The sequence below is a fragment of the Octodon degus genome, unplaced genomic scaffold, assembly GCF_000260255.1.
Source record: "Octodon degus isolate 3935 unplaced genomic scaffold, OctDeg1.0 scaffold00321, whole genome shotgun sequence".
Lineage (NCBI taxonomy): Eukaryota > Metazoa > Chordata > Mammalia > Rodentia > Octodontidae > Octodon > Octodon degus.
Window position 1 is genome coordinate 717,069 of NW_004524897.1, and position 19,682 is coordinate 736,750.

At 41.1% G+C, this 19,682-nt stretch overlaps 1 protein-coding gene across 1 annotated transcript in view; it reads left to right on the forward strand.

The window, feature by feature from the left end:
- Morc4 (MORC family CW-type zinc finger 4) overlaps nt 1–9,573 on the forward strand; it is an 86,637-nt gene extending 77,064 nt beyond the window's left edge. Inside the window, exons 15-17 of the mRNA XM_023707998.1 lie at nt 7,258–7,951; nt 8,274–8,557; nt 8,867–9,573. Coding sequence (XP_023563766.1) covers nt 7,258–7,951; nt 8,274–8,557; nt 8,867–9,020 — 1,132 coding nt within the window. The 3' untranslated portion in view covers nt 9,021–9,573. The remainder of the gene's footprint in view (nt 1–7,257; nt 7,952–8,273; nt 8,558–8,866) is intronic.
- Nucleotides 9,574–19,682: the final 10,109 nt, after the last annotated feature.

Here is a 19,682-nt window from a genome sequence, read left to right on the forward strand (position 1 = left end):
CTTGTAGAATTCAGCTGTGAATCCGTCCGGACCTGGACTTTTCTTTGCCGGTAGGTTTTTAATTACATCTCGTATTTCATTGGCTGTTATTGGGCCATCAAAACAATCTTGAAAGAAGTTGGAAGAGTGACACTTTCCTATTGTATTTTATAATAAAACTATAGTAATCAAGAAAAATTGGTGCTGATACAAGGTTAGACATATACATCAGTGGAACAGTAAAAATATGCCCTCCCGTTTATTTATTTTTTTTATGTATTTAGTACAGGGCCTACAGGTTCTCACTACACAGATCGGACTCCCAAGGGCTGGGATTACAGGCTCGTGCCACCACGCCCAGTCTTAGTACAGTTTCAGCATGCCCCGGGGATGGGGCCTGGCATGGCATGCTGGGGATAGAACCCTGGTCCCTGCATCTGCCTAAGCAGGCGCTTTAATCTGCTGAGCTATCTGGCCAGCTATGCCCTTGCATTTATGATCATTGGATTTCTGTCAGAGTTGTCTTTTTTTCTTTCTTTCTTTCTTTCTTTCTTTCTTTCTTTCTTTCTTTCTTTCTTTCTTTCTTTTTTTTTTTTTTTGGAACCGGGGATTGAACTCAGGCCCTTTCACTTGCCAGGCAAGCGCTTATTCTACTGAGCCATCTCCCTGGCCCTTGTCAGAGTTGTCAAGGCAATTTAGTGGGAAAAAGTATAACCTTTTGTACAAATAGTGCCAGAAAAACTAGTTATCTGCCAGCCAGAAAATGAAGTTGTATTCCTCCTTCACACTATGCACAAACCAGATCTAAATTTAATAGCTAAAAATGCAAAACTCTTAAGAAAAAACGTAAGAGTCAGTCTTTTCCACCTGGAAATAGGCTGTAGTGTTTCAGATATGACTCCAAAAGTTCAAGGAAATGAAAAATAGTTAAATTAGCCTTTGTAAATATTTAAAACTTCTCAAAGGTGAAGGTCACCGCCAAGAAAGTGAAAAGAGCACCCACAGAATGGAAAACAACTTTGGAAATAATACCAGATGTTGGATTGGAGTCCAGAATAGATAAAACTACTATAATTCACTAATAAAAAGACAAATAGTTCACCAAAAACTGGGCAAAAGATCCCTATAGAAAATTCTCTATAGAACATGTGTTAATGATCAATAAACACATAAAAAGATGTTCAACATTACTAGCATTCAAGGAATTTTAAATCAGACCCACAATGACCTGCCACTCTACACCCACTAGAATGTCTATAATTTTAAGAATGGCAAATAGCAAATATTAGTGAGAGTGGCAACATTAGAACCTCCATATTGATGGTATAAATGCAAAATGTTGCAGTTGCTTTGGAAATGAATCTGACATTTCTCCAAAATAAGGGTTACTATATGACCTAATAATTCCACTTCTAAATATATACCTATGAAAACTGAAAAAATAGTTATATAAAAGCTTCTACTGGGTCGAGGAGATAGCTCAGTAGAATAATTGCTTGCCTGGCAAGTGCAAGGGCCTGAGTTTAATCCCTGGTTCCGCCAAAAAAAAGCTTGTACTGTGCATGCATATTCATAACAGCATTATCTATTGTAGTCCAGAAATGGAACGAACCCAAATGTCTATCAACTGGATAAATACAAAATGTGGATTATTCATACAATGAAATATCACTCAGCTATACAAAAGCATTTTAGTAGCACTAAACTTTTTCTTACCGTAATGAAATACCTGAGACTTGGTAACTTTATAATACAAATAGATTTATTTAACTCAGTTCTGGTGGCTCTAAATCCAAACAGCACAGCATTAGCTCTGATGATGTCCTATTTTCTGATCAGGAGTAGTGGTGCACACCTGTAAGCTCACCCATTCAGGAGTCTGAGGCAGGAGCATTGGTGCAAGTTCAAGGTCAGCGTGGGCTACATAGCTCAGGACCACCCTGAACTACATAGCAAGTCCCGGTCTCAGAAATGTAAAACCATAATTACTTTTTGTGGTAGTCCTGAGGTGGTGCTGATTCTCACATGGGAACAGACAGGGCGTGTGCATGTATGCCTACATCTGTATCCTCTGGTCACACTGTATGTCTTTTTCATATGTTTAGTCATCAATATTTAATCATTAGAGATCTTCCCTAATTATCTTATTTAATCCTCATCACCTCCCAAAGGTTCTTACCGCTAGGCACTATGTTTCAGCTGGGTGTGGTGGCACCCACCTGTAATCTCAGCCTCTTCTTTGATCACTACAAGTATGAGGCCAACTTGGGATACCTGGTGAGTTTAAAACTAGCATGAACTACATAGCAAGACCTTGTTTCGAAAAGCAAAACAAACAAAAATAATAATAATAAAAATAAACACCATAGTTGAATTTAGTTTCCACTCTCTTACTGTCTCATGAGCATTAAATTTCATCATATGAACCTTTACGTAATACTCTCAAACCATTTCAACACCATGGAAACAGTGAAATGAAACTTAAAGACTAAAAAGACCACAGAAAGTCAAGCATGTTGGTGCATACTTGAGCCCACAAGTCCAAGGCCAGCCTGGGCAACACGGTGAGACCCTGTCTCAAAGATACATATTTTATCATTCCATTTGAAATGTCTAGAGTAGGTTTACCTATTTGAGATACATCGGAAATTATATGAGTGATTACCAGGAGGCGGGTGAAAGTATGGAGAGGGGTAGGGAGGTTTCTTAAGATGATATAAATTTTCTAAACTTAGATTATGGTAATGCCATATAACTGAATATTGTAAAGCAATTGAATTGTACACTTTAATTATGTGAATTTATGGCATTTACATTGCAATAAAGATGTTTAAAAGTATTTCATTTGCACAGAGAACGTATACACCATAAAGGAACTCTGTATTTTGGTTCTTATTCTTGTCTACCATAGTGCCTTAGACATAGGAAACATGGAAATAAATGCATTAAAAAATAGAATATCCTAACTTAAATATAGCATTCTCTGTCTTAGTGAAATACTAAGAGTGGTCAACTATAGAAACATTTCAGAAAGCCCTTCAAAGAAGAACAGTAAATATGTTTTTTGTCAGAAAATGTGAAATACTTAAAGACAGAATAGCTGAATATGGAAAATTACAACAGAAAAGAGAAAGTATGAAGTTGGATAATTCCTACTATATAAAACCATTAATTTTTACTCAATAAATGAATGCAGGTCTGGTAAGAGAATCAATTCACAGATGAAAGTTTTTTGTGGGGGAGATAGCTCAGTAGAATAAGCGCTTGCCTGGCAAGCACAAGGGCCTAAGTTCAATCCCCAGTTCTGACAAAAAAAAATGTGTTGGATTTTCTGGAAAAATATAGAACCAATAAATAAAATCCACTTATTCTTTCATTTACATAATTTGTGTGTGTGTGTGTGTGTGCATGCATGTGTTTGTGTTAAATTGAACTATGTAGCCAACCTTTTTTACTTTATGTATTTGAAACAGGGTCTTGCTATGCAGCTCAGACTCGTAGTGATCCTCCTGTCTCAGCCTCCCGAGGACTGGGATTACAGGTGTGTGCCGCCACGCCTGGTCTTGGTGGCCGGCTCAGTGCACCTGCGGTGGGGCTGGCACTGCATGTGGTACTGGGTATCAAACCCAGAGCCTTGTGCTTGCCTAAGCAGGCACTTAGATTACTGAACTGTCTCTGCAACCCATGTCCAGCGCTTTTAAGAAATATATTTCTTTTGACATAAAACCTTGCTAAGTTGTCTTGGCTAGCCTCAAGGTTGCCATCCTCCTGCCTCAGCCTCCAGAGTAACTAGGATTATAGTTGTGTCCCACCATTAACCCAGTACTTTTTTGATTGATTTGTGTTATTATGCCATTTACATTAAGCACAGTTAAGCTCTATTACACTAATGGTATTATACTTTTGTACCTTAGTAGGATATACACACATGTGCATATACACTCATAAGACATACAGTAATACGTGTTATAAGAGAAGTCTAAGAAGTGTTATTGGAACTCAGAAGTGGCATTTGAGCTTGATTTAGACATGCAGTGTTAGGAAGAAGAAGGGCATTTCAGTCAAAACAAGCAGTTTTAGAAATCATGGAACATTCAGTTTACTCAGTATTCATGAAGAGAGTAATGGAATATAAAGTTAGGGTTGTGTTCCAGCTCTACCATGTACTACTTTTTAGAATTTATTTAACCTCTTCCTCAGCATCTTTTTAAAAAACTGAGTTACCTTACCTCTGGATTATTGGAAGAATTAGATAAACTAACAAACGTTAAGCACTTACCACACTGGTGCACAGTGAGTGCTCAATAGTGTTTCCTATGTTTTGACATAGAAAGGCTTGAATACCAACCTAAGCCATTTGAGCTTTCATGTTGTGGGAAGCACCAAATAGAGGAGTAACATAATCAGACCAATCAATGATCTGGAGATGAGCAAAGGAGAGAGCAGAGACCAGACAAAGCCACTGCAGTAGTGCTGGAGAGGTGATGAGAAATTGAGCTGAGGTATTGGTAGTGTGTAAGTCGTGCATGAAACTATAAGAATTGCTGACATTTTGGTGGTGGTAACACAAATAGGAAACTAGAGAACGAATAGGTTTGAAGGTGAAGTTTGAGATACCAGTGGATCTTCCAAGAACTGTGATATGCAGTTTGGACATTCCATACTGGAGGTTAGGACTTGGGAGAATGCGGTAGTTAATACCCAAAGGTAGCCGAGAGATGGTATAGGATTACTGAGAAGAAGGACTATGGGGTTCATGGAGAAGATAGTTAAGGACGGAACCTTGAAAGGTGGGAAAATAAAGACAAAGCAAACAACATGATTTCATTGCCCATCATAAAACTTTGTTGTTCCTCTCTTGTATTATATATACCTTTCCTTCTTTCTTGCCAACTGATTATTTTACTATCTTCCTGAGTACCACCACTAAATGCACCATCTGTAGTGCCCCTTACATAAGTTTAAAGAGTGATATATTTGTTTTCACACATCCTCTAAATCCATTTGCTTTTCTTATAAGGCTAACATGCTAGGATCTATTGAAATGCAAACCACTTTCATTTTGTTTTGATGTGTACTTGGTTTTTTGTCTTTTTGAGACAGGGTTTCTCTATGCAGTTCAACCTGGCCCATGTAGGCCAATTTTATTCATGAAGGCCATATTTGGTATTACAGGAAGCTAAGGTGTGAAATGTGTTGTGAATGTTCACAAAAGTTACAGGGAGATATGGACAATTTTTAGATACTACATGCCTGATTTTCATTGCAAGTTCACAAGTTGATTTTTACCTTGTAATTTCTTAGTTCTACAGAAAGAGCAGAATAGTTAAAAGAGTAACAGTGAAGTTCCCACCCCGATGATACACGGTATGAAACTGCCTATTGATTTCTCAGTGGTTTTGTTGGTTCCTTTAACCCTTAGTGCTTATAACTGCCAGGCATGGAAGGTGATTTGAGGCCATCATCCTGGGCTTTTCTGAAGAACTGAGGGAATGTCTGTTTATTCCTGACAAAGGCGAGTTCTTTGTCACAATGGGGAAATGATTTGAATTGGCTAATTTACTTCCTTTGTTTCTGACTGGAGCCTTGTGTTTTAATTAACTTTTACAACTGAATAATGGGCAACAGCCATAATCCAGTTGGCTGGCAGATAAACTACACTGTGTTATATTGCAATATAAAACCTGTGCATAAGCCTTTTATAATGGAAAGGTTTTGTGGCACTTTAAAATTAACAAGCTAGCTTTATTCTCTGCATATACCACAAGGCTTTTTATAACCTTGTTATTCTGTTCTTATGTTAGGGGATGCTGGAAATATCTCTCTCTCTCTCTCTCTCTCTATATATATATATATATATATATATATATATATATATTTGTTGATCTTTCTTGCATTTAAGAAACTTACAAGTCAAGCTGTTTTTAAATATACTTTGAAAATTTACTGGTTGCTTTTTTTTTTCAGAGTCTCTCTGTGTAATCTAAGCTGGCTTTGAACTCACTAGCCAAAGCTGGCCTTGAACTCAGTGTTTCTCTTGCCTCAGCCTCCAAAGTGCTGGGGTTACAGGTGCATACCACTATGCTCCACAACTTACTTTTAGAATTTTAACTAAAGTCAGCCTATCCCTGTAGTATCTACATACTGACCACTAAAAACTTTCAAATTAACTTCTCCCTGAACAATAGTTTGCTAGCATGAGGAAAGGGTTATGGCTTGGCAAGTAAACGTATACTACTCTGTTTTTGTTTACTATAATGAAAATGGGTAAACTTGTAAAGAAAACGGCCCTTTCAGCTCACTGTTTTGGAGTTTCATAGGCATGGCACTGGTGTTAGCTTGGCTCTGATAAAGGCCTTACAATAGGTAGGATCATGATGATCATAGTATGTGTGCAAGGAAAAGATTATGTGGCCAGACAGGACAACATGAATGTGACTCAGGAATCAGGGTCCCTCTTTTATAACGTCTTATTTCATGAGAAATAATTCAGAGCCGTTTGAAATCTACTTTAATCTCTTCAGAGGACAGCACTCTCAATAATGTAACAAACTTTCCACTAGGCTACTCCTCTTAAAGGTTCTATACCATCTTTTAACCTTGCCACTCTAGGAACAAAACTTTCAACATTGGAACCCTTGGAGTACAAGCTACATCTAAACCGTAACAGTTATATTCAGAACTTTATTTTTTTACTTTTTTGTGTTTTAGTGAAGGGTCTATAGGGTGTTCAGGGTCTCACTACTAGATTGGACTCATACTGATCCACCTGTTTACAGCCTCACAAGCACTAGGATTACAGGCTTGCACCACCACACCCAGTCTCAATTGCCTTCTCAGCATGCCCTGGGGGCAGGGCCAGCATGGCAGGCCCGGGAATTGAACCCCAGCCCCTGCGCCTACTTGCGGGTGCTTTAATCTGCTGAGCTATTTGACCAGCCCTAATAACTTTAAATAATATGTGAGTAACATTTAGAGGTAGGGTTTTTTATTTATTTATTTATTTGTGTGTGTGTGTGTGTGTGTGTGTGTGTGTGTGTGTGTTTCTTTTGTTTTTGAGACAGGATCTTTCTGTAGTTTAGGCTGGCCTTGAACTCTATATAGCCCGGCCTAGCCTCTAACTTAGAATAATCCTCCTGCCTCAGCCTCTGAGATTATAGGCATGTGCCACCATGCCCATTTTAGCACTTAAGAGATATTTTTAATGTGGAGAATTTGAGGCAGGGCTCCATAGGATAACATACTTATGGCAACTTACAGTTTAATTTCTTCTTGCAGTAAGTACAAATGGATACTTGGTGAAGAACCTGTGGAAAAACGAAGACGGCTCCAGAATGAGATGACTGCATCGCCTATAGATTATTCCATGCATGGCTCTTTGAGGAAGGTAGAGGCAGTTGTTCCCTATCCAGAAGGGGAGAAGAGTCATGAAAAATCTAGTTCTGAGAGAAGTACACCACCATATCTTTTCCCAGAATACCCAGAAGCAAGCAAGAATACAGAACAGAATAAGGAAGTTTCAGTTCTATATCCAGGGGCCCAAGACCAATACCAGGAGTCCCTGCTTCCTGAAGAATTAGAAGATCAGATGCCAAGACTGGTAGCAGAAGAATCTAACAGAAGTAGCACATGCATAAACAAAGAAGATGTACACAAGGGACCATTTGTAGCTGTTGTTGGTGTTGCGAAAGGTATGAGAGATTCAGGAGCTCCCATTCAGCTTATCCCTTTTAACAGAGAGGAGCTTGCTGATAGAAGAAAAGCAATTGAATCCTGGAACCCAGTGCCTTATTCTTCTATGGCCGCTACTACAATTTCTGCTATAGCCATTGGAGAGAAACAAAGAGGTTGCAAGGAAGCCACAGGTCATAATACACCAAAGATGAATAACCAAAGTGAGCTGGAAGAATTGAAGAGAACAACAGAAAAATTGGAGCGTGTTTTGGCTGAAAGGAATTTGTTCCAGCAAAAGGTTTGGGAAACATATTATCACTAAGAGTAAGAGATTTTCATTAATCAAGGGACTGGGATGTTGATGCCCTGATGATTCCATATTCTGATGTCCTTAAACAAAATGCAGTATGTCTTTAAAACATTCTGTGGTATGTCTCAGGCTTAGGGAATTCTAATGGGCTTCCTTCCCACATGTGATTGTAAAGGGCTTTCTATAAGTAGAGAAGTACAAGTATGCGAAATGAGACCACAGAGTAAAATAGGGTAAAGATAATTTTTAGTACTCTGTTCCCCTTTCAGTAGTATGTGGAGCCACTGAATTTCTGTTTCTTGAACTGCAGGTGGAGGAACTAGAACAAGAGAAGAATCACTGGCATTCTGAATTCAAGAAGGTTCAACATGAATTGGTAACCTACAGTACCCAAGAGACAGAGGGCTTGTACTGGAGCAAGAAACACATGGGTTATCGCCAAGCTGAATTCCAGATTCTGAAAGCTGAGCTAGAACGAACCAAAGAGGAAAAGCAAGAATTAAAAGAGAAATTGAAGGAGACACAGACACTCCTGGAAGTGCTGCAGAAGGCTCAGGTCTCCTACCGGACCCCAGAGGGAGATGACCTAGAAAGGTTAATTACTAGGGTTTAGTTATCAGCTTGTGAGTGCTAATGGGAAGCGTCCCTTAAGACCCCCAGCTACTGGCCATAGACAGTAAGGAAGCCTTAATTCATAGGCCTGCCACCATGATTGAGTAAGTACTTAGAAAGATGTAACAAGATGTTCTGTACTTGGTGGCGTTGTGCTTTCTTCTTTTTTTCTAGATAATGGAAACTTAATTTTTGAGAAAATTAAGGCCCATTTTGAAGGGGCTACATTTTATTTTGTTGGCTAATGACTTCATGTCATCTCTTCTCCTGCCCCCTCACTCCATCATACAGGGCTTTGGCAAAGCTTACACGGCTGCGTATCCACATCAGCTATCTCCTTACTTCTGTCCTCCCTCACTTGGAGCTTCGTGAGATCGGGTATGACTCAGAACAAGTGGATGGGATCCTGCACACAGTGCTGGAGGCAAATCACATACTGGATTAAGCATACTATATAAATTCTTCTCTTTCACTTCTCTTCTCAGCCTATCTACTGTTTTCTACTCTCTTTTCCCTCCCTTCTCCCTCTCTAATCCTCTCTAGTTCTTTTCCTTCCTCTCCCCTTTATTCCTTATATTGAGAATCTGAGTAAATCCTGGCTCTTAGTCAGTCTACTTCTTACTAAGTTTTAGTATGGAGAAAGGAGTCATTTAAATAGACTTTCAAGAGTCCAGGAGCAAAAAACCAACAGTCACCAAGCTAGGGGACCTAGAAGGTTTAATTTTCATGGCCTAGATATCTTCCCTATTTCATATCCTTTCTGAGGTGATTCATATCCATTTAGATTTAATCAGTCAGCAAATATTGGGTCTAGTGTACCTGGTATTTAGGAACAGGCTAAGAAATTTAATTCATGGTTCTAGCTTGTTCCCGTTTCAATAGTCTGGTTGGAAACACAGGACAACCAAATTAACTGCACAAAAGTGAGTGGTACAAACATGACATAGTGAATCTGGAGGAGGAAGTCTGAGGAAGGTACCACATCAGAAATGGTACCTACTCTTACGGTTTAAAGAATAAGCATGACCACACTATTAATGTGGTTGTTCCTTAGGTGGTAGAACTATGATGATATTTTTCTTCTTCCTTTCTTCCTGACCTTTTCAAATTTTCAACAATAAATTTGTTATTCTTCTTACATTGGAAAAATAAATTGTTTTTAAAAAGGACAAGTAGGATTGGATTTGGGTATCAGATGAGACTTGTGAAATTTTAAAATAATATTCTCTTTATAATTTATGTCAAACTTAGCATTACCTCTAGAAGAGCAGCATAAGCAAAGGCATGGAAAAACCCAGAATGTGAAAAATGTGTTTGGTAGAAGTGGTAGGTTAATGTAAAGGGAAATGATGTTAAATCATAACCCACTTATCCACCTTCTATGGTATTTAAATTTTAATAAGAGATTCCTGCCAGGTGTGGTGGTGCATGTCTGTAATCCCAGCACTTGAGAGGCTGAGGCAGGAGCATAGTTGTGAGTTTAAGGCCAGCCAGAGCTACATAAGTGAGTTTAAGGTCAGCCTGTCCTACAGAGTGAGACCCTGCCTAAAAGAAAATATAGAGAGTCTTAAAAACAAACCTTCAATTCCCAAAATTTTAAAATATGTATTAGTAAACTGTGGGATTTTGCACAGGGGACATATTAGAGAAGGGAGATCTATATGCTGTGCCTCAGAATATGCCTACCTAATCTAGGCTATCCTGAGGGCTAGATCTCATAGTAATAGAAATAGTCAAACTCATACTCTTGCAAAAGGAGACCTTTTATTAATTAACTGCTTTATTGTATTTATATAGTAATCAAGAGTTCAAGGTTCTCCTCAAATAACATTGAGCAATGAACACAAAAATATATCAAGTGAAATATAAGTAGAGGAGAGAAATAATAAAAGGAAGGTATGAATCAAGCTGTGGTAACAAGATTAACTAGTGCAGAGAAAGTGCTTTGGCTGTTTATTGTGTTTCTCCTCTGAAGAGTTCTTTGAGTAGATCTTTCCAAACATCTTTTGTCTCCTTTTAAAGGAAAGGCATCTCAGCTAAGACTATGGGCGATAAGGATGGGCTAGAAGCAGGCTTTTCCCTTTGAACGATTTAAAAATATCCCCATCCCCTACCAGTGTACCATGCCTCTCGATTCCACCTTACCACAGGATTAACTTCCACATCAGACAAGGTAGTCAGAGGATTCAGTTGTCTAAATGGGAAATATTCCTGAGGGAAGGGTAGCACAGCCATCTTCTCAGCGATACTTATCTGTCAGATGAAGACTGGGAGGTGTGGGCTTTGAACAGATACGAATACAGTAGCATCAGTGGGAGGGGGTGGGATAGAGAAAAAAAATTCAGAGCATCCACAGTTCAGCCTGGGATTGGGGTGTAGCTCAGTGGCACAGTATCTACCTGGCAAGCACAAAGTTCTGAGTTCAGTTACCAGTACAAAAAAGAAGGTTCAGCCCATATAATGAGCTTTAAAAATAAAAATGTGCAAAAATGTAACTCATCTTTAGTAGCGCTTATTGTCAGCCACCTCCCTGCTTGGAGTGCATCAACCCATGGTGTTGGCCCCACATTCGTTTTTCCAACAACAGTTAGCTGTGTGAATCTGTTTACTTCAATACCATAGCTGCTGCTTTGTTACCTGTTTACTCTGAAACTATGCCAGCATGAAGTAGTAAATGCCACTGCAGAGAGGTTGAAAAGTGTCCTTGAGCCTTACCAGAGTCCATGATCTGATATGGAGGCAAAGATACTGGCACGAAAGAAGGTGCCTTCTGGTTTTTCTGTTAGGTTAGCATAATAATCATTCTCCTTTTAAATGTTCTTCACATTTGCCTTTTAACTATGTTTGCTTGGGCAGAATGAAGACCCTTATTACCTTATGCCTTGTTCCTTGAAATAGACCCTTACCTGGCCTCCTTTGTTATCCTGTTCCTCCGTGTTCCATACTCAATATCACTAAATTGCTTTTAACAGTTTTCTTCAAGTCATGCCTCAGCCCAAAGACTTGCTAGTGCTTGTAGTTGCCCACCAAATGCCATGCAAATTGCTTAGCAAATGTGCTTAAAGCCCTTTGTGATCTGGCTTCACTCACCTCTAGACTCATCTTCCAACACTCCAAATACACACTATATTCCACCGAATGTGCACCTTTCAGTTTCTGAACAGGCCTTCAGATTTGCTTCTTCACAGTTGCTAGTCCATTCCCTTTGTTCTCCCTCATCTTACTTCCTTTGGTTCAGATGCCAGGAGTTTTTTCTGCAAATCACTCATTAATCCACCTAGGTATAACCATTTATCTTTAAACATCTTAAGTTTTATGTCATTTGTAAGCCTCTTATCAGAAACTTTCTTGTCCTGTCTTTCCCTTTTGAACACTCCAGATTCATAAACTTACATATCTCATACAAACTTCAAATAAAATATGTTGAAAAATAAACATGGTATGTTCCAGGACTCTTCCTGTCACATAATATTCCTCATCTTAGAAAGTGGCACCTCCTCCCACCAACTTGCTCCAGCTAAAAACCTGGAAATCACACTTCATTTTCTTCTTTCTCTTCTATATGCAGTATGTCAACAAATCTGTCAGTTCTATTTCCAAAGTACAGTGTACCTTGAATCCACTCATTTTTACCACAGATGCTTTAGTCCAAACTGCTGTGATCTTCCATGGATTATAACCCCTCCTAACTGGAGACTTTGTTTCCACTTCTGTTCTCACAATTGCAGTATCACTGGAGACATTGTGATTTTTTTAAAAAGTACAACTCATGTGATTCTTCTGCTGAAAACCTTTAAATGATGTATTGTTACATGTAGAATAAAATCCCAGCCTAACATTGTCCTACAAGGTTGTCATCAGTCCTTTCATCGTAGACCACTTTCCCCAGCTCAGTAAAACATATCAAGCTCTTACTTACCTCAGATCGTTTACTCATACTCTTCCTTCTCCCAAGACATACTTTCCCCATGTGGCTCCTCCTAGAATGCTATATCTCTAGCCTTGGCATAGCTAACTGTTCCTCATCCTTTGGGTCTTTGAGTGTCACTTCTCAGACAGGTATTCCTTTTTTATTCTACCCTATTATCCTCTCAGCGTCCCATAAAGAATTATGTATCTCCCTGGGAAATGAGGCAGATTAGGGTGTGGCTGGCAGGCTAGGAAAGTGGGTGTGACCTTTTGTTGTTGTTTTTGTTTTTGGGTGTTTGGGTTTGTTTTGGGTTTTGGTGTTTTTTTGTTTTGTTTTGTTTTGCAATTCATTGCACCTCTCACAGTTTATGCACAGTATGTATACTTATTAGGTCACATACCTTTCACGCACTAAATAAGTGCTTATTGGGTACCTACCATGTGCAGTGTATTGAGGTGCTGAAGTCTTCTTCTAGAGGTGGTTTCTAGGTTCTTTCTGTCCTAAACAAAGAATTGGTCAAGACAAGTTCAAACTGTAGCAAGGTTTTACATTTATTAAAAAAAGAACAAACATACTCTGCAGAGCAGTTTGGGCCAAGAAAAAGTAGTAAAAGACAAACACTTTGGACTAATGTGGAAGAACAAAGTACCCCAGAGCTCACTGGTGACTTTCCCTTTGTATTTCCCACTCTTCAGGCTGGTGTTGGGTCTAGGCCATCTTATCAAATACCTGCTCAACTTCTCATGAGAAGTCTACATGTAAGGCTGTGGGAACTGTTCTGTTCATGTGTCCTAGAACTTTGCAATTAACAGGCCACACCCACTTTCCTAGCCTGCCAGCCACACCCTAATCTCCTGCCTCATTTCCCAGAGAGATACATAATCCTTTATGGGATGCTGAGGGAGAGGAGGTCTGCATCATATAGCTACTTTCCTGTTCGAAGGGGTTGTAGGCCCTACCTTCTGTGGATTATGTGCTCTCCAACCACCTTGGTGCTGGTATTGTAGCTCACTAGCAGAACACAATGAGACAACAGTATGAAGGACTGCTGAATTACTTTACTATTAGATTAAGGATGTATAGCCCAAATATGAGAACAAGCAAGTCAGGTTCCCATGCTTTCTGTGGAGGAGAAAGTGTGACAGAGAGGATGTTAGATAAATTATAGAAGTCTCACTGTGTAGTCCAGGCTGGCCTCAAACTGACAGCAGTCCTCCAAGTGCTAGGATAAATTATCAAGAGTTTGAGAGCCATAGCTTCATCAAGATTACCTATATTACATATATTAAAAACAAGAGTCTCAGTACATGTGTCTATCTAAACTGGTGAATTAGGGGTCATTAATGATTGCTTATCTGCACCTGGAGCAATACTGAAGTCTCTTTTTGAGAAGAGCCTCATGTCTTTTGGAAGTACATAGGAGTAGAGTCTTAGTCCTGTGAAAATTGTAGTGACCACTTTTCATGTAGTGTTCTTATAGCTTTCTGCTTTGTCTCTAGAGGAAGGATCAATTTAATGGTTCCTCAGGAACTGAGAATAAGGCTAGGGTCTTGAGAGGCTGGAAGGTTTCCTTTCTTGCCTCTCTACCAGCCTCTGATTTTCCAAGGAGACTCAAGACATGTCTCTTTGGGAGCCCTTGAAATATATGACAATGACATGCCTTAAAAAGTAGACTGTCTCTAGAGTTTGTAGGATTTCCTCATTGTACTTTATTTTATTAGCAGGCCCTTTTCCAAAGTGCTGTGTGGACACATAACTGCCCAGTAAAGGCTATGAGCTGTGTTTTGAGCACAGGTCCCTTGGAGCAAGAAGTTTGGCTTTAAGAATCACCTATTATTGTAAACTGACAACTATATGACCTGTTGTGCAGTTTTTTTTCTTGGACAAAGCTACTTATATCAGAGTGCCACCCCCTCAGTCTTTGAGTGACAAGTCACTGATGTCTTACATGCTCGCATATATCTGGGCAGTCGCCTGTTCACAAAAGTGACTAACCTCTGAGTGTGTAGGCATCAAACAGACAGTATTAACTGTAATGCAAATCTTGCTGTATGTGGTGACATATGGCTATAAGCCCAGCATCCCAGAGGCTGAGGCAGGAGGATTGCCATGAGATAGAAACCAACCTGAGTTGTGTAATGAGTTCAAGGTCCTGAACTGCATAGCAAGAACTTGTCTCAAGAAAATATAAACAAGTAGTGCAAGTCTTTATACTAAGCACAGGGTTGTCTATGAAGCATGGCCTGGCATAGTCCCAATGGGTAAAATCTGCTTTGACCTTTGCTTGGATTTGAAAATTGCCCCCAATTTTGCTAGTAAATCTCTTACTTAAGACAGTCAGACATTGTGGTACAATTAAAAACGTGTGGTTAAACATTTGACCTTTGAATTGACATGTGAAAGCAGGAGTGAGGAAGCTCCAACAAGGGCTCCCCTTGACCCCAATAGCTATAGGGAGCTAAAAGTGTTTTCCTGAGAAGAAAGTTAAAACAGAAGCCAAATTAATTAAAATTGCTTACTTAAGACATCCTGGGTCAACCAGAGCCCTTTCAGTCTCCTTCATCAGGGCAGGACGTGAGGATTTTGGCTGGCCCAACCCCTCTATGAGAGTAGGGACAGTCAGTCCTTCAGTGCAACATGTTAGGCACATTAGCTACCTGGTACACTGAGCAGGGCCAAAGCAATGGCTTTATATAGTCACTTTCCCGGCACCCAGGATTTTTTGCAGGACTTGATTGGCCTTAGGTTTTTCCTTGGATGACTTGAGTGTGTTTAAAGAATTGTCAACTGTAGCACCCATAATTTGGGTCTGCCTTTATTTTCTCAAACCTTCTGCTTTCTTCCTCTTCTAAATCCCAATTGTTGAGCACAGGAAAGGTGTCAAGCAATTGAGTTATATTTGAAAATTCTAGATCTCTCTGGGATGCTAGGTTCTGGTGGAAACAGATTAGAAAGGCCAATGTCCCCATGAGATAGATGGCTATCTGAAGACAGGATCATCAATTTCCTCTTCCTTGGAGGCTTCTTTAACTGCCATGGTTCTTGAGCCTTTTCACAATAAAGAATTATAAAAGCCTGAGCATAAGGAATTTCATGTTACTCTCCTTGCCTTTTGCAAAAAAGATCTAACTAAACCAGAGTATTGTAATTTAGATTGCCGTTCTGTACACATCTCTCGCCATTTCTTAGTTCATTCTGGACTCAAACAGTAGTACAATAGAAGATAACATATTAAAAGCAAGGTTGGAAACCCCACGGCTCCAACTCTTTACTTGCATGGGGTTTATGGAGAGAAAGAAAAGACTAGGTCTGGAGTGCTTCAGAGGATGTCCCTCATAGAAGAATGTAGACCCGTTCAGCCCCTGGACTGTCCTCTGTGCAACTCAGTTACACTACCAGATATCTCTGGCAAAGTAGTTGACACCAGTGCCTTCTTATTTTTTTTTCTTGAAACTCTCCATACCTTGTGGCCCACTATGGTTCCTTCAGGGTCAAATAATTTTTAAAGATACAACCTAATGTAGAAGTTTCTGTCATCTGCAGGGTGTTTCCCACGTTATGTTCACCCATGAACTCCTTAGGGAGAAAGGTAGAGCCCTCTAACAGATCTATTAAAAACTCCCTTGAGACCAGGGTAGAGCTTCCTGCCTGGGGACCCTCTTACCATGAGAGAGCCACTTGAGACAATATCTCTTACATTTATTCTGACAAAAAAAATCCTTGGTACCTTGGCAGTAGAGGTAATGTGGAGAACCACCTACACTGCTGCAAACTCGGGTGTATAGGACACCTGAGGAGATGACCCCACTTGTCTAGTGCAGGTGCATAATGGGATACAGTTATGTAATCATGACTTAGCACAGGTAAACATGAATGTGCTGGTTATGGCACTATACAAGATGTAAATAAGAGATAAAGTTATAAAATTATACAATAAAGGCATGGGCAGCTCTCACTTTGGTTCTCTGCTCTATGCTGCCTGCTGTTGTTGCTGATGTCTTGTACATACATGTTCTTTAATCTTGGGAATTCTCCCATGAAAATCCCCCTTGAATCCCCTGAGCAGACCAACAACTGGCATAGTTAGCAGGACATTGAGGTAAGTGGTCCCATGGAGGCTATGGAAACAGCTCCGGAAGGCAAGGGAGAACCTCAGGGAATAGCTGTTAAGCAACCCCAACCTCACCATAGCTACCTGTAGCCACCTTCCCTGGAGCACTAGGAAACCCATTTGAAGCCCCAAGATGTATTGGAAGCCTTAGACACACTAGAAAAAATCCTCCCCCTTACCAGAAAACATCAGAATGGGTGCCTTGGCTGTTTTTCACTCTTCCGCCCTATAAATTAAGAGGAGGATGACCTTGTCCAGCTAGTAGACCAGCTGCAACAGATAGGGGAGGACTTTGAGCAACAACTAGCTTCTGCAGAGTTCATGTAACAAGGCATGGGAAGCACTGTCTCCTCCAGAAATGTAAGGACTCATGTCTGAGAAAACCCCTGTGAAAATCCCCTGGTTTTGTATGCTAGGCCACCTATTCATCAAACAGTAGAGGTAGAGGAACCCCTATTCCAGGGAAAAGCACCAGGAGGGCCGCTTACCAACCTACGTGATGTATACAGCCATGGAGTTACAGGAGATAGCAAAGCAATTAAAGCAGAAGATGGGTGAAATGGTGCATGCCTGGCTGCTCCAGCTGTGGAACAATGGGGCTGGTAACATGCAGTTAGGCCCATAGGAGATGTCCCAAATAGCCAGCAGAGCCAGTACCCCCTCTGAGATGGGCCCTCAGGATGTGCAGATGACAGCCCCTGAAGCAGATAACCAGCCTGTGATCGATGGCAATAGCTCACCTGATTTGAGAGAATCCAGGTGACCTCCTGGAGCAAGTCAGTATTTAGACTTGACAACTGTGCTACATGAAATGGGTATGCAGCAGACGATGTTTGCACTGCAGTACCATAGCCCAGATGAGAAACTGCTGATGGCACACATGAAGGACATAATCCTGGCAAGTGGACCAGCTGGTGCATTCAGTTCAGTGGCAGTCCTTCCAGCCCCCTTAAGAGATCACGCAATCCATGATGCTGTGGATGCCTTGGCCAGGCTGGGACATGTGGAAGTGAAGCTTCATAGTAGAGTGAGATCTGTAAAAGCTATACCAGCAAAGGAGGAAAAGAAGGAGGGCCCTGGGTAAGTGGGACCATCCCCCAAGGACAGGCTGGGGGGGCTGTTGAAGTCAGACCTGCTGGCTGCTGGCCTGGCCAAGACAAGTTAGATGGGCAGCCTTTGGATGTGCTGCTGTGGAGGCGATTATGCCCTGAGCAGCAATGTCAGCCAATAGGCCAGGGTCAGATGGCCAAAGCAGCCTCAATGAGGGGGTGAGAAGTGACACTGACCTCTTTGTACTCCAGTTAGGCAGGCTGAGGTACCTGGGTATTAGGGGTCCTGGGAGACTAGAGGCTTCAGGGGGAATTGACTATTTACTGGTCCCCAAAGAATGTACAGTGTGTTTAGTAGTGTTGGGGAAAACCAGAGCTGAGTCATTGCTCATATATGATAGCCCAGACCATTTTACATTAGCTACTGTATGCATAGAAGAGGATGGAGGTCACTACACAGGCTGGAAGGCTCAGGTAACTTTAGGTATCGGGTGCTTGCCCCCACACCTATATGATGTTTATGTGTTCCTGGTTGCTGAATACATACTGAGGGTGGACATACATACTGACTGTTGCTGAGCTCAGCACCATGAAGGGAAAGTTCCAGTGGTGAATTCAAGTGATAACCATAGTCTGAGGCTGTCCAAACCAAACAGATCACTGACTTCCACAGGCCACATGGGTTGTGTGTATGAAAAAGTACCAGCTACCTGGAGGTCATGAAGAGATGAGACAGAATGTTAGAATTAGAAAAAGAAGATATGATACTCCCTGCACAGAGCCCTTCAGTATGGCCCATGCAGAAGCCAGATGGATCATTACAAATAGCTGTAATATCTCACCCTGATGCTGACAGAACCAATTTGCCTTCATTCAGGGAGATAGGCAGTGGACCTTCCAGATGTTGCCACAAGACTATTTGCATAGCCCAACTTTTTTTTGTGGCCTGGTGGCCTAGGACTTGGATACCTGGGCCAAGTCACACTCTGTGTCATTGTTTTATATTGATGTTATGTTAAACTCTGATTGCCTTGTAGATTTGAATGTCGCTGTGTACAGTCTGAAGGAAGCTTGCTGGCATGGGGATGGGCCGTGGACAAAGCCAAGGTCGAGAGAACTGGCTTGTCTGTCAAATTCTTGGGTATTCTCTGGTTGGGTAAGACCACACCCATGACAGTAGGCCAATTACAGGCACAAGTGGGCTTGCTGGGTTTTTGGTGAATGTACTGCACCTAGCTACTCTGATGTGCCCTTTCTACCAGATGACCAAAAGAGGCATGTCATGGGGCTGCATAGACACAGTGCAAGTTGCTTGCTGGATAGACCCAGTAGAAGCTCCTTTTCAGGACTCAAAGAGGGCAGTTGCATAGGTACAAGTCCTAGGAGTCATTGACACTAACATGCCATTTGTCCTCACCATCAGTGTGGATGACAATGGATTTGGCTGGGGTCTATGGCAAAAACAGGGAAAATGAAAGCACCAGACTGGGTTTTGGTCACAGTTGTAGCAGGGAGCTGTGGTGGATTGCCAGCTGGTGGTCAACTTGTTACACCCAGCCAAACTGAGCTAGCATGGTGTGAGTGTGGGAGGCTCACCTGAGAATTGTTTTCAGCAGCATAAGAAGCACACCTAGAGAAGTTGTGAGGCTAAGGAAACTGTTTGAAGAAGCTGTTGGAAGCTGCTGGTTCTCTAAGGATATTCTGCTATGTGACCTTGTCATGCTGACTTTCCTGATGAATTTGGCTGTTGTTGGAGGAGCAGCTCAGGACCTCACTTTTGCTGAGGATGGTTACAGTTCATTTTGAGGACCTCTGTTCCTCACCTTGAGCATTCCTTCCTGGATCCAGAGGGGAAGATGGTGCAAAGCTCAGTCTCCTGGAGAAGCTTGTCACATTGGTTTACTGACAGGAACTCAGCTTTCCTTATCACTGGAGAAGCTTGGAAACTCACTGCTGAGAAACGTTGTGGTAGTTTTCGGGGGAGCTCTGGTTCTTACTTTGAGCATTGCTTCCTGGCTGCAGTTCAGGTTCCTCAGC